General features: G+C 33.3%; 1 protein-coding gene across 1 annotated transcript; it reads left to right on the top strand.

Moving 5' to 3' along the window:
• Positions 1 to 8538: 8538 nt before the first annotated feature.
• Positions 8539 to 11845, top strand: LOC124357332. The gene is made up of 3 exons (XM_046809024.1): positions 8539 to 8690; positions 10341 to 10452; positions 11528 to 11845. The coding sequence occupies exons 1-3, from the start codon at positions 8682 to 8684 to the stop codon at positions 11728 to 11730; spliced, it is 324 nt and encodes a 107-aa protein (XP_046664980.1). The 5' UTR covers positions 8539 to 8681; the 3' UTR covers positions 11731 to 11845.
• The last annotated feature ends 3262 nt before the right edge of the window (positions 11846 to 15107 follow it).

Raw genomic sequence — 15107 nt, 5'->3', positions numbered from 1 at the left:
GTTGAGTCTGCAAGATTCCTTGTGGTCTCAGAATATATAGTTGCAGTAACTCCTGCATTTAAGAAAGTTTGTAAAAATCAGGAGTACAATGTTTACCAATAATTTCTATCATTCCAGTGTGTAGTCAAGTATTCGAGGAACTTTCCCCTAGCAGGATGCAAAATTAATTGGAGAAATACCATAACTGGTCCGAACAAAAATTGATGTCAAATGAGGTTAACCCTTAATGATGCAATCGATCATCATTTTCTCATCAAGCTATTAACGATATGTTGGACTCATGCAATGCTTTTCATTGGTTAGTGAATTATAAAATTTGGGGGGGGTGGGGGGGGGGGGGGGTGGGGGGGGGGGGGGGTGGGGGGGGGGGGGGGTGGGGGGGGGGGGGGGTGGGGGGGGGGGGGGGTGGGGGGGGGGGCAGCAATATGCATGTATGAATGTATCATGTGGAAAGATATTTTGAGAATATGATTGCATCTGTAAACCTTTAAATTTGGTATGAAACTAAACTTCATTTCTACACTAGACAAAAAATGTAGTAATTTGATGGTGTGTGTATGTCACAAACCCCAATATTGCAACCATTTTCAATAACCGATGTAGAGGTTAGCGATTCCACTTTAAGTATCAACCCTCTAGGCGAACTCGTTGACAGTTATCGTGCATACAGACATAAGTGTGGGATTTCTTTCATCAGTAATGCGACGGGATAAACGTTCTTTAGACACTCAAGTTTGAGATTTTCCCTCCCACAATTCTAGGACCGAAAAACGATAGTCTAACAGTGTTTAAGTGAAATTCTTGTTGATAGGGTAAAAACGCGTTTGGTAACAGTAAACGGCTCCTGAGTCTCTTTAACTGTAGAAGGAGGTCAAATTCCTTCTGTTGTCTATTAAAGTGTGAGTGTTTTAGAACTAGTATTACCCTGTGCCATATTTCAGTTATAGAAAGAAGATATACACAAAATCTTAATTTATATTCATTTTATGGAAAAATAGTAATACGCATTTTTAATCGCGGTTATCTATGCGATTATGGAATGTAAAGTACATGAAGATAATTAGAACTGGCAGATTGGATCTATTCCGTTGTTTAGCGCAGAATGACGGCCCGCCCACGGGCAACATGATACTGTGTGCGTGGGGACCCCTGTCAGCATCGCATCTTGGTCTCTGGGGTTTGGCATAAAATTAAAACAGATTGGAGTTCTTTAATTACGTATCACTTATAATTTTATAAGGGAAATTAAGATGTTCTCTGTGTGCTGGTTATGAACGTGGACATGCAATTAGTCACAATTGAGCTTGTGCGTTAGGAGTCTGGTGTGTGATGTTAAATTTTCACTAACGGGTTTCGTCCCCACTGAAAAGCCCTTGAATTTTAACAATTCTTACCGCACAGCAATTGAAGTTGAACTGAAAGCAGTTCAGGCTTGCTTACACTCCAGTCCCGCTTTGCGTCTAGCTACGATCTCCTGCCTATGCAATGGACAAACAACGCCTTATTTTTGTCAGTATAGAAAAACTCCCCTATTAAGAGTTATAATGACAAATATAACATAACTGTTATTTATAACCTGAATACAGATATTATAAATAGCCACTAATATTATTAGTAATTAACTGGCAAAGCGTTATCGAAACAAGTCACTTCTTCGGTCCACAGATAGCGTCAAGACTCATTTCATAATAAATTACACATTCCCGTTTTCCGGTCTAAGGTACGAGCATTTCCGTTGTCATAGTAGCGTTTGCACTTGTTACCAGTACCCTGATCTAGAAAATATATCTGTAACCATTAAAGGTAAAGCCCTCCACTCCCCCCCCCACCTCACTCATCCATCCCATAAGTTAATTCTACAACTTCCCGATATCTCAGTAGTTAAAATTTAGCACAACCGCATGTCTTTGAAATTAAATAGAAAAACTAGTGCATTTTCGGTAGAATATAAAAGATGTATAGGCGTTTAAATGGGGTTGGAATTTCTAGGAAGAACTCAATAATATTTTTGTTATTATACAACATTCAAATGTCGTATGAAAGATTAACACTTTTTTTCAACACGTTCCTCATTGACCGGCATAGAAAAAATCTATTTCATGGAGATCAAACCACCAATAGGGGATTAAAAATATGGTTGAAACAACTAGAATTATAATATCATTTATGTTTTTAAACATCAAGCGCTGTTTTGTGACACACATATGTATTATGACTGCCTCGACAGGGGGACTACACGGTACCCGAAATACCTTAAATCGAAAGTTGATTATAATGCATAGAAGTAGTCGCTTAATGACCGAAGTTGATCTTTTAGACCAACTTAATATATAATTGCAAAAACGGCTACTACGGGACCGCAAGTAGATTCTAATGATTCTAATAGTCACTCTTTATCACCGATGTAGGACTTTTAAGACCGAAACGTCCTTCACCGGAATAGGCTACTATAGACAGAGCCGGATTTCAAGATATAGGGGCGACATAAGCGCGCGCCATAGGGGGCTCCACACCACAATTACAACAACAATAATGCTCAATGGTCAAATTTAATTATTGTAGGTGTTACGTTGTACGTAATTTATTGATACGAGGACTATGAATTGTGAACGTACAGGGCTAGAAGTATGGTGCATTGAGAGCAGAGCAGCACCGTTGGGCGTGCGTTCTTGAAGTAATTTTCACCGCTGCGAGGAGCAGGCAGCGGTGTTGCCGCAACTGCAGTGAGTACGAGCCAGGGATCATGTTGGTGCTTGTTGATATATCAAGAAATATAGTATGGCACTGGTGAAAAAGTTTAGGAGACATGGAGGATTCAAAGATATCAAGAAAGGATCTGCTTTGGTTTAGTTTGAAAAATGAATATTTTGGAGACAGGGGCATCCTGAATGTCGTTTTTAGGTCAATATTTTGGGTTAATGTTAAACAAAACCAGCTGAAGATTTACTAACCCCTAGGAATCGACGTTGACACAGCCGCATCACTGGTGAATTGTAATCTTTGAGAAGCCTGATAAAAATTTCGAAGGTGTATGGACAGAAAGAAGTCAAATTAACTGAAAGCTACAGAATATGATGTTGAGTTGAATAAAAAAAAAAAAAAGTAAACAGCAAAGAAATGTACTATTTTGGCTCCTCTTGAACTGTGTACAAGGCTACGGAAATTGACCACTACCCCATCAGATACATTCCGGAATCAAAGCTTCGTTACAGTTATTGCCATTCCTTAAACTAATGGTGCATTAGACAAAAGGAGTAATGCTATCAAGCATACGAACTTATCGATACGAGGTTTGTATTCCTTAAGGATTTTGGCCATTCTAATCTATTGATGAGTCGAATGTTTTAGTAGCAAGCAAAACCGTTAGTAGGCTAGCAAAAACGAAGATCTAGACGAAGGAATTGGCAAAACAATGTTTTGCAATTTCTTAAAAAAATCTCCATTTTGCACCTAATTTCTCAAATGGTCTTCCCGAGGGAGGACCCCCGGATCCTCCTTTCGTTGGGCGTGTTTATGTATATGTTTCGTTGTATCGGGAAGCACAACGCTTAACGATACTACGCCCCAAAAAGCACATTAGACCGGAAGTAAATTCCTAACCACCGGGATTACTTACATTTTATCAGATGAATCTTTTCAGACCCAACACGTATTATTTATTTTCTTATTCTTACCAAACAATGCAAACGCTACTACGACACCGAAAGTAGATTATAATGGCAGGAAGTAGATGCTTTTTGGACCTGAAGTACATATTTTAGACCTAAGTTTTTATTTTCTTGATTGGGGGAACAAATTCAAACGTTACTAGATTATCGGGAATATTGGAGACCTGGGAGAAGAATGTAAGGGCCGGAAATATCAATTTCCTCTACTAAAGTAGGCTTTTCAAACACCAAGTATGTTAATATTTTGCTACCTTAGAAAAACAGAATACACTCTACTATGGCTGTGACGTGTACGGACCTGGATAGAAGAACCAGTGGGACATTTTGTTTACCTTTTTGGACCACTTAGGCACTGTATACTGATCTATAATATGTAACTTAAGTCTAGTCCTGATTGTATAATTATTATATGGTTGGCTCCATTCATATTATATCATAATTGCTTTTCACTAATTTTACTACGAACTTAATATTCCGTCATCGTGCCTTAAATATCTAGTGTTAACTGAAATGTAGAGCTATTAAAGCAAATATTGTGTACTATAGAAAAACCGTTTCACTCTTGTGCTTCAGGTGCTCAGAGCATTGTTTCCTATAACTTATACGAGTAATTGGGTTACTTCTTGAATTTGTATTAGAAGTTTGAAATTTCTTCCTGTGACAACGAACATTTTTTAGGGGTGTTTATTAGACCATTATAAAAATGCAATAGCATATCTGTTGGTTTATCAACAGCTTTTTATCATTCTTGCATATCACACAGAAATAGCGAGTAACCAGTACTATATAAATTACATAAATATCTTTGGAAACTTCTTCGGTGTATAAAGTGTCTACTTTCGGTCTACACCATCCCTGCAATCTCTATGGAAATAACTTTATTTTTCTATTTTAGCCATAGTGTACGCTCAGCTGTGCTTAAATATTAAGATTGTTGAGTGGCAGAATAAGGTGTGTGTAAATGGTAGCACCTCCTTCGTTAAGCGGAGGTTAGGGCAACATGCACAACATAAACTTATTGTTAAATTGTTATTATCACATTCGCATTAATATGCTGTAAATTTCCTAAAATCCTTTTTTGGATCGCATATAAAGAACATTTGTGAAGTGTCATAGGCTAAAGCATTTTGGTTTTGGAGGTAAACATGATCAGTTTGTAATTGGTCTTTTATAAATTGTCTTTTAGACAAATATTGTGTGGTGGTTCTGACGCTTGTATTAATTATTTAATGTCTGGTGGGAGTTGAGAAGGAAGAGCACCATATTTTTTTATTTTTATTTTTTTTAAGGAGAGGCTGATCCCCTCGTCGATACCAACCAAACGACCAACAGACGCGGTTGTTCGTTAATAAGGCAACCTACCGCGATACATAACTTTTCGGTTTTTTTTAGCTCTCGGGGTGAATATTTCTAATGTAAGTTTATATGTACTTCAGGTTAAGGGAAACGCCCACATACTACCAAATTAAAACTAATTAAATATTATAATATAATAATAATAATAATAATTTATTTTTCATTCGTTAATTTACATGAATATTTACAAGTATGTGTGGTCAGTGTGCATTATTAAATATAAACATATTTACAACATCCTTAAACTAATATCAATACATAGTAAAAAAATTATAAATGAGTCCAGTCTCGGTAGATCCGAAGACACTTTCTGCAGTGCTTGGTTTACTTAAAAAATTATATACATACAGATTATATTTCTATAATAGGTGGTACTGCAGTTCAACTTAACATTTCTCACATAATATACGTACTTACATTTACAATTTTTAGAAGAAAAATAAAACAACAAACGGACGAGAACAAAAAATTAAAATTAGTTTCAACATATGTACAGAATTTATACTAAGCAAACATTCATAAAGTCTATATCTTGTTTTAAAAATAACCACTCTTTTAATTTTCTAGAAAATATTTTAAGTTTATACAACTTTTTACCTCATATGGTAATTGATTGAAGTACCACATATATTGGAAAGATTGTTTAAAAATACTTTTTGTAACTTTTGGGAGTTTGAATATTTTATTTGACCCACTTCTTGTATTGTGCATTAAATTTGTTGTTCCAGTATTTCCACTTTTAAGATAAAATATTCTTAAGACTTTGTAAATAAATAGATGTTGAATAGGAAGTCTTTAATGTACAGTATAGTGGAAATGAACTCTTTTCTTTTACATGTAATTATTCTGATAAGGTAATTTTGGGATTTTCTTATTCTCAAAATATAAGTCTTTTAAGTACCTCCCCAACAATGTATAGTATACTGAATTCTCGAGTGTAGCAGCGCAAAATAAAGCATTTTTAAGGTTGTTTTGTTGCAAAAGTTTCTTAAGTAGTAAAATGTCCTTATCTTTGATTTAATTTTACCATTGAGTGTCTTTCCCAATCTAATTGTTCGTCCACTACAACTCCTAGATATTTAAATTATTTTACCTTTTCTATGATTTAATACTTTTGGTTTTGAGTACAAAATTATCTATGTTGTATACTATATCGGAAGGAAAATCAAAATTTATATGACTGAAATTTACGTACTTAGTTTTACTAAGATTTACTTGCATTTTGTTTTTCACACACCAATCTTTTAAATTGTTAAGGTCTTCTGTAATAAGTTGCCAGGCGATAACGGCGTCTGTAAATTAATAAAAGAACGCGACATCGTCAGCTAAAGCACATATTTGTCCATGAAAAGGAAGTTTTAGCAGGTCATTTATAAAAATTAGAAATATGATTGAAGAGGTCACTGACCCTTGTGGTACTCCAGCCTTGACAAAGTAAGGGTTACTAAGCTTATCATTAATCTTAACCCTATTGGTTGGACCATATTGCTTAAAAAGCTTTTAAACCAGTTAAGAGCGGTTCCTCTTACTCCTGCATGTTCCAATTTTTCCAATAAGATGTTATGGTCAACATAATCAAAAGCTTTTTTAAAGTCAATAAATAGACCTATATCTTTCTATTTTTTTATTTAAGCTACAATATATTTGTTCTGTAATTGCTAGTATTGCTTCTTCAGTTGATTTTAATTTTTTAAATCCAAACTGGCAGGGACTAAAAAAAAATGGTTTCTTTCCAAAAAGCTTCTTAGTCTTGATTTAATTATTTTCTCAATTATTTAGAAAAAGCTGATAGCAAGCTTATTGGTCTTAAATTGTCAAGTTTACAGGATGAATCCTTCTTGGATATGGGAACAGCAGTACTTAATTTAAGTCTTTCGGGAAAAAATACCTTCATTAAAACTTAAGTTAACAATGTACGTTAAGAAAGAGGACATTTCATTTGAAGTGTTTTTAATACAGTCTACGGAAAAATTATCAACACCATATGATTTTTTATTTTTAAGGTTTTTTATTGTTTGGATGATGTCTAAGTCGTTTGTAGGATTGATAAAGATGGAGGAGGGACTAGGCGAGGAAAGAAATGAAAGAAACGGTTGAGGTGCAGAAGTGTGCAGGTGAGTTGGACCTTGGGTTGAACTCCAAGATACTCTTTCCTCAATATGTAAAAAGGCTACACTCTTGAAACTTTTCCTGCATTATTTAATTATATGCTCTATCAAATCCATGCTCTTTTAACATTTCGAAACAATACTGTTATTTATTTTTATTTTTGGAAAGAGATTACAACTAAACCTAATATAAATAAATTGTATCGTAAAGCTAGCCTACGTTCCCTCTGATAATATATATTTTAATTTATGACTACTCTTTTACACTTCAAAGTTTCTACGCAAGTGCTATAACTGGTGGCTGGAGTAGTTGAGGCTCTTAGTATTAAAGATCTCAGCAAGCCAAAACGGTGGGGGGGGGGGTGGGGGGGGGGGGGGGTGGGGGGGGGGGGGGGTGGGGGGGGGGGGGGGTGGGGGGGGGGGGGGGTGGGGGGGGGGGGGGGTGGGGGGGGTTGGTTGAGGTAAATTTCCTAAACCAATAAACGTTAGAACAGAAAAGTTTTAATAGTAAAGCAGTTTTAAAATAGTGTATATTTTAAATTGAGGTGTTCCATCAGAAATTGGAATGTATACCACCTGATTTGAAAATGGCAGAAATATTACTAAAATATCTAAATTCGTGTTTTTGCTGGTCTCTTTGTAAATTTGTCATTGTGTAAATAGCAATTGCACATTAAAAATGCACAACCTAATTAACAAAATGTAACAACCCTCAAAGAACTTTAGTACAATCGAGTTATAATTCACAAAAGACGAATAAATTGGTTTTGAAACGCAAACTTTGAATAGCAATTATGAACTAATATAATAAAACAGAGTAATTTATAAAATTTACTAAATTTGAGAAAGATAGCCTAGCAATTGCATATACTTCGATAAAATCACAAAAATACAATGTTGTATATACAATGAAACAAATGTAGATATGCACCGGCTACGACTATTACACTTATGTAACTTATAACAAGTAAATTTTAAATAAGTAGTTAAGTTTTAATATAACTATCAATAATAACTTAATTAAAAATTAATTATATCATTTTAAAATTTAGATCATTTTTAAACAAAGCTCATAGCATCAGATTCATTTCGAAATAGTCTACTGACTTTTATTTTTACATAGAATCATTAATTCAAGGTATTGAACTCTAAATACAATACCCGATATATACTACTTTTCCAACGAGGGTGCACAAAATTTAGTGCTCTATTAATTAGTAGTGCTATTGTTTCTTTGCAATTTAATAGTGTGTCTCATAACACATTTTCTATATATTTAACTGTTCCATTATTTCAAGTTTACAGGTTTTAAAAGTACACGGGAAATTGAGTTATATAAGTGAGTAATCCAAATGTTTTATTTATTAGAGCATTAGATGTCTATTACGGTTTTCTTCCATCTTTGACCAGTTTTCTGAAATTTGACCGGATCACAGGAGAGGGGGAGGGGGCTGCCGAAGGTCAGTGCTCGACCAGTGGTGTATAAATAAGCGGGATCCTGCCATCCTCACTACTGGCTCCTTGCGTCTCGTCCGCCAACAGCACCAACATGAAATACGTAAGTGTTCTCCACCTTTGCTCAATCTTTACCATTTTCCATAAAAAGAAATCTATATCAAATCAAAATTATTGTTTTATTACTGTTCAATTAACAATTTTACAATATATTTCTTTAAAGCTGTTCACGGATATTTACAGTTTGCCTTTCAATATAAACAAACTTCTATATTTCTGAGGTATTAAACGATGAATAAATTTTACTAAGTAAATATAAAAAGTAGCGCTGATTTACTTTTTCGATGATTTGGGTACTTCCATTCAATTCTGAAAAATATAAGACTAAATTCCTAAATACACCTCAGATAGATACACCATAAAAGTTGTAAAGGTAATAAAATGAAGTTGTTATGTTTTTGAAACTTTACAGTTAGTGTTTTTACTATATTTATAAATTAACTGAAAAATAAATAAAACGATCATATAATCATTGAAATGTTTATTTGTAAAGTATCTTAAATGCATTTATAAAAAATACTTTCGTTTATGTCTATCCAAAATTTCTGATAGCTATTGCTTAGTTGCGTCGGTACTATTAAATTATAATATTATTTATGTATATAAACAATATTAAATCTTCTAAGTGCTCCACCGCGCCGTACAACTCAGAACGCAAAACAGATACATCTACGTTTATTGGTTATTGCCTATCCCACATTAAGGCGTTCCCAGGTCGTAAAATATTAAATTTTCAAAAATCTTAAATTTATCTTAGATTATTTTCGCCGAATAGTTTTACGTTATGTTAATTAAACATGAAATGTTACTTAAACGCAGTTTAGAAACCCTAAGTAGATTGTTCAATTAACCTTTCATTGTGTAATTCTTTTACAACAAAAAATAAAAACAGATTTTTTTGTATAGTTTCATGTAAGTTATTAAAGTCCAGATATTTGTGACTAATGCTGAACTGCTTATTGCATTTCTTAAAACAAATTGTGAAATACTGCGATTCAGAGAACTTGAAGTTACAACAAAATATTTGTCTTAATATACCGTCAACTTGATAAATGAGATTTTGCACATGAACATTATTGATAACAGCACAACATATGTACAACTTTTATACTACACAAGCACTAAAATTGTTATGAAAACAGATTATTTTCATAGTCGCAATAATTTATGTAAATGGTTCATAACAATTAAATTAAATTTTGATAAATACAACATCTTTGAACACTTATTCAAATCATTTAATGTATTACAGTTAATTAAATTATAATGCAAATTTTGTCTTAAATAGTTGTTTAATCGTCAGCATATATGGTTAACCACCTTTTATTTATTCAACAAAACAATTGTAATAACCAAAATAGTCTATTTGTATTAAGAGCTAAACAAAATTAACTGTATAAAATAGCCCTTTTACTTACATTCATCGCGTATTTGACCAAAAACAAGGAATATGACTAGTCAACAGGGATTACTGCTCATATTGAGAAATATTCAAAGGCATATAGAATTAAAAATCTTACCACGGTTAACTCCTAGTATTTAATTTTATGTTCTTAGACAAGAATGTTATGTGTCATATCTTTAACTCAGAAACACAGAATAATCAGAACGATTGTATCACTCAAGTACACGCTGGCAACATACTGCTATGCACGGTATTGTAACACGATTGTAACACACGGTTCTGTTACAGTTCGCCGCCGTAGTCCTGCTCGCCGCCGCCGCTGCCGCCGCAACAGTGCCGGCCAACTACGTGTACCCTGCCCAGCCTGCCGCGGGCGTGTACCCTGGGGTCCAAGTCAAAGGTAAGTTACTCGCACTCAGTCCTGTATCAGTGTATATTGTTTAATTCAATTCATTATTTACCATACATTCACTTGAGTTTGCCTTTGTAATTCGCAATAAGTTACGTTTTGTTAATAATGAATACGCTATTCGAAAAATAACTGGTTTTGAACTCCAAGCATGTAAATAAACGGGGAAATTTGTTACGTAATATCCCAACTAACACAATTTTACAGAAGATTAGATTATCAGGGATTTTACATTTTACAGATTTTACATTTACATTGTACAGTGTGGGTACAATTACTGGTAACACCTTAATATTCTTTGTTATATAGTATAAACTTTTTAGGAATCACTTTACCAGATAATAGAGAACTTTTAATAATTAACGTGCTCTATTTTCTGGTAGTGATTCCTAAAACGTTTATCCTATATACAAAATGGACGTTAAAATGTTCAATATTCGTCATATTTTAAACAGCCACAATTTTGTTATAAAGTGAGGTTTGTGGCATTCAAGATCTCCATGAGGCTCCCGACAGGATGTCGAATTATGTTGTTATACTTGGCCCATGGTTTGTGGAACATCAAGCATTTTGCTTGGAATTCAAAAACTGGAGACACATTATAAAAAGAAAATTTCAATATTTAAAAAACGTATTTTTAAAAGAAAAGGTATACGGTATGTAAAAAAAAACTATTTATATAAGCTCCACCTTAAAAAGCCTTACTCTGATTTTTTTTAGTACATTTTCATTAGAGAACATAGTTTTAATATATATAATGAACAGTTTGATAACATTGTTGGCCTATTTAACTTATTGTCAACTCAGAGTCTACCATATATGTGTCTGTGTTGAACACTGTATTATCCTGTTATATTACTAACAGTATTTTAAATCATACTATTTGAATTGAATGGTTTGTAAATGTAAACTGAATGGTGGAAATAAAATCTAGGTTTATCAAATAATCATTTATAGTCTAATTTGCATTGAAAACTTAAGTAACAGAGAATGTGATTATGCATGATTGGACATTACGTCTAATGTGTCATGATTTTTAAATAATCGACTCCATGACATTTTCCAGCATATAGCCCTGCTACAGCTGTGTCCAGTGCCTACCTGAACCGCCAGTACGCCGGAGTTGTCCAGCCTGCTTATAGCCCCGTAGCGTACTCCGGCCAACTGGCGTACCCCCAGCCTGCCGTCGCTTACGCTGGCCAGCCCACCTACGTCCAGTCCCCTGTCTACCCTCAACCCGCCTACGTCGCCCAGGCTGTCCACGTCTGAACAATGACTTGATACTCTCTCCAAACCCGTCCTTTCTCTCCTACATCCCTTCTCCATCCCCGGTGTGAATGTGTGAGTGAATGATAAAAATAATAAAAAAACTGTGTTTACACAATGTTGAAGTTTTTATTTAATTGCATCCCCGAACCGAGGTTGGGAGTTTTAATAATATAACCTTAAGTTTATTTTAGATTGTTACTCTTGTGATTTTATTTGAAACCTATTTTATGGGGTTTTTTTCCATTGAACAATATTTTTTATAATATTACAACTTTAATAAAAACTAAAATAAAGATAGAATCACAAAGATTACTTACTCCGCGCCGGGTCTCTCACTAGCCGGGCAAGCATGCTATATACATATATATATTTAGACTTTCATTCCTGCCAATTAGGGTCTTGACAAAACATTATATTAATTCATAGTGTCTTAGTTTTAAAACGTTGTACCCGTATTTTTATTTTGGGATTTTTCAATAAATTTCTAATTATTTTTAATTAGTTGGTAACGGTTGTACCATGAATTTATTGAAATTCCACATTAAATGTTGATGTACTGAATTAATCATAAATACAAAAAAGGCTGATTACAATTATTTAATCACAATTACAAATCTGTAGTTACAAAACTCAATAATTTTAATTATATTTCTTGTGACATATCAATACATTTAATGCGATTAAAGATACCTTTCATGAGACAAAAAGTTAATAAATTTTTCCTTGCATAAAAGTTTGTTGATAATTACATAAGCTGTTCGCTATTTCGACAAGACAGCAACAAATAACAACTATTCATTTATTTACCACAAAAACATTTGCATAAGGCAATAAATAATGCATGTCTTGAAGACAATGGTAGAAAAAGGAACTGATACATTAAGGACCAACTATATAAAGTTTCAGTGCGGAAGACAGAATTGATATCAAACATTATTAGGTACATTACTTTTCCAAACTTTGAATGGCCGCCATCTTGAGACCCTAAAAGATATCGAAAACAATTATATGAGATGTTTACAAATATTTAATATTTAAAAGATGACATTTTTCGTCTAAATTGGGAATTAATTGGGTTTGGACAAATACAAATGGTCTCCATGTTGAAACGTTTTCTAGTCAAGATTAACTAACGAACTCAGCCAATCGAGTTGTAAGTACTCCCTCTGTACCAAGTATAGCCTGAATATAAAAAAAAACTGGGTAGTTATCGTGTTCACAGGCTTGCGTTAATTTGCATAAACCAAAAGATAAATACAATTTTTCGGATTTTGGTGGTTTTGAGTCGGAGGCCTCGGTCGAAGGAAATGAAAAAAATCTTCCTAAAATTCTGTAATGAGAGTGACTGTAGTAAGCAGATTTCTATTAAATTTATCTAAAAAGAAAAAATACGTTACACTCCCTTCCGTTGATATAGGAAAACAGAAATTTTGTCAGCCTTCTAAGTGATATTTGTTTAATTAAGCTCAGCCAAATTCCATAGTGGTACATGCACCATCATAGAACTCATTCTTGACTATCTAGAGGTGAGATATAATATTTCTCAATATATCTTGCAACATGATGATGTATTCCCATTTTTCTTCATTGGGTTAGGTTCCATAGCAGTGTTCCATAACAAAAAAAGCTAGAGAGGATACGAAAGAGTGCGCTTAAATCAATACTTGTCACCTACTTTTAACATTTACTTTCCACTGTTTTACTTTTTTTACTTCATGAAAAAAATGTCACGTGTTAAAATCTCATATGATTATACTCATTTTGCTGCAAATTGATTCTGATATTTTATCGTTGCTATCATGATTACCAATGTAAAAATATTCGCTAATGCTCAGCCAAACCTCATGGATTGACATGCACCATCATCAAACTCAATATATAGAAATGTGTTCAATATATAGAAATGTGTTCAATATATAGAAATGTGTTCAATATATAGAAATGAAGCTTCATGCAAAACTGCAAGTCTATCGTGCGGACAGATAGATAGACAAATGAAAATGTTCGAACCTCTCGAAAATAGGCAGGCTCGAGTTCACTAACGCTGAGGTAAAATTTTTCTACAAACTAGAATCATGATAAATACAATAATATCAAAATTTACGTTTCAATAATATGTTAAGCGGTTTTTACGTAAAATTACTTAACAAGTAATAGTTGGTTGTATAAAGTTCTAAGATTCTAAAATATTGGCTAGGTGTTGGTGAAGCATATCAATGGAGTGGTTAGAAAATGTTCATTTCTGTCTGTTTGTTTGTTTGCCCATATGATATTTGAGGACGAACTGGCCTATAGACTTGACATGTTTACATGAAGCTTCGTTTCTTCTACAATAGATACATCTAGTTCTATGATATAATAATGTCACTCCATGGGATTTGGCATATAGACTACACTTACACATTGGTCTTAAGAATAATCATTATAGCAATAAGAAAATCATATAGTAAATACGTTGATTTCATTTACTTGACATTTTAACATGTGATATTGCAAAACATGTAATGAGGTTACTATGTTCGATTTGTCGATAAGACTTTAGTTACGTTTTGTCGGGTTCTCGAATACACCGTTTATTAAAGACGAAGGCCCATTTTCCTCGACTGTCTCTCTGACTATGTGAAATTTAACCAGTTTTAACAAAAAAATTTATTTCAAATAAAATTTGCAAACTAAACCACCATTTGACGGTGACATCTTTAAACAGAAACCTAATGTCTCCTCTTTAAAAATTAAATTAACAAAACCTGTACAAATTAGTTGGTTGGGACAAATGTATTTCCACTGCTTTATTTATTAAGCTAGGTTTCTTACAATACCGGTATTAATAATAAGTCTACAGCAAGAAAGACAAATAACTCATAAAATGATCGAGTCATTAGCTTAGAGAATAGTAATGACATAATTAGTATTACAGTTACAGTTAGTTAGTTAGTATTTATTGTGTGTATATGAGCTTACATGAGAGTTATTATTGAAATTAATTATTCGTTTGACAAGAACTATTAAACTACTAAATACAATTTAAATTAAATGGAGCAAAATTATTTTCTCAATAATTAAAAATAAAAATAACGTTATATAATAATATGATATATTATTATGTTTGTTGGAGCTTATGACATAGGCATCTTTTGATTTAAATTGTATTATTAGAAGACGTCACCTGAAACCCAAGCATTGTTTTTTCTAACCAATAAATCATTTCCTTTCTTAAACGCACTTAAGTTTCTAGCAGTTTTGTTTTAATGATAATCCTTTTTCCAACCTTTTACAATATTTACAGGTTTTTGTATAACTTTAGGGTTTAAAATAGTTACTGATGTTGGGTAGTATTTTGGTATTGAGTAATCTATAAGGAAATAGTTGAGAAGGAC

The sequence above is a fragment of the Homalodisca vitripennis genome, chromosome 3, assembly GCF_021130785.1.
Source record: "Homalodisca vitripennis isolate AUS2020 chromosome 3, UT_GWSS_2.1, whole genome shotgun sequence".
Taxonomy (NCBI): Eukaryota; Metazoa; Arthropoda; class Insecta; order Hemiptera; family Cicadellidae; genus Homalodisca; species Homalodisca vitripennis.
Note: the sequence above shows the minus strand (reverse complement) of the source record. Positions and strands in the feature narration are given on the sequence as shown.

Bases quoted from the DNA above. Each gene is read 5' to 3' on its own strand.
- LOC124357332 (XM_046809024.1), top strand. The intron at 10,453-11,527 runs GTAAGTTACTCG...GACATTTTCCAG, and splicing joins CCCTGGGGTCCAAGTCAAAG to CATATAGCCCTGCTACAGCT.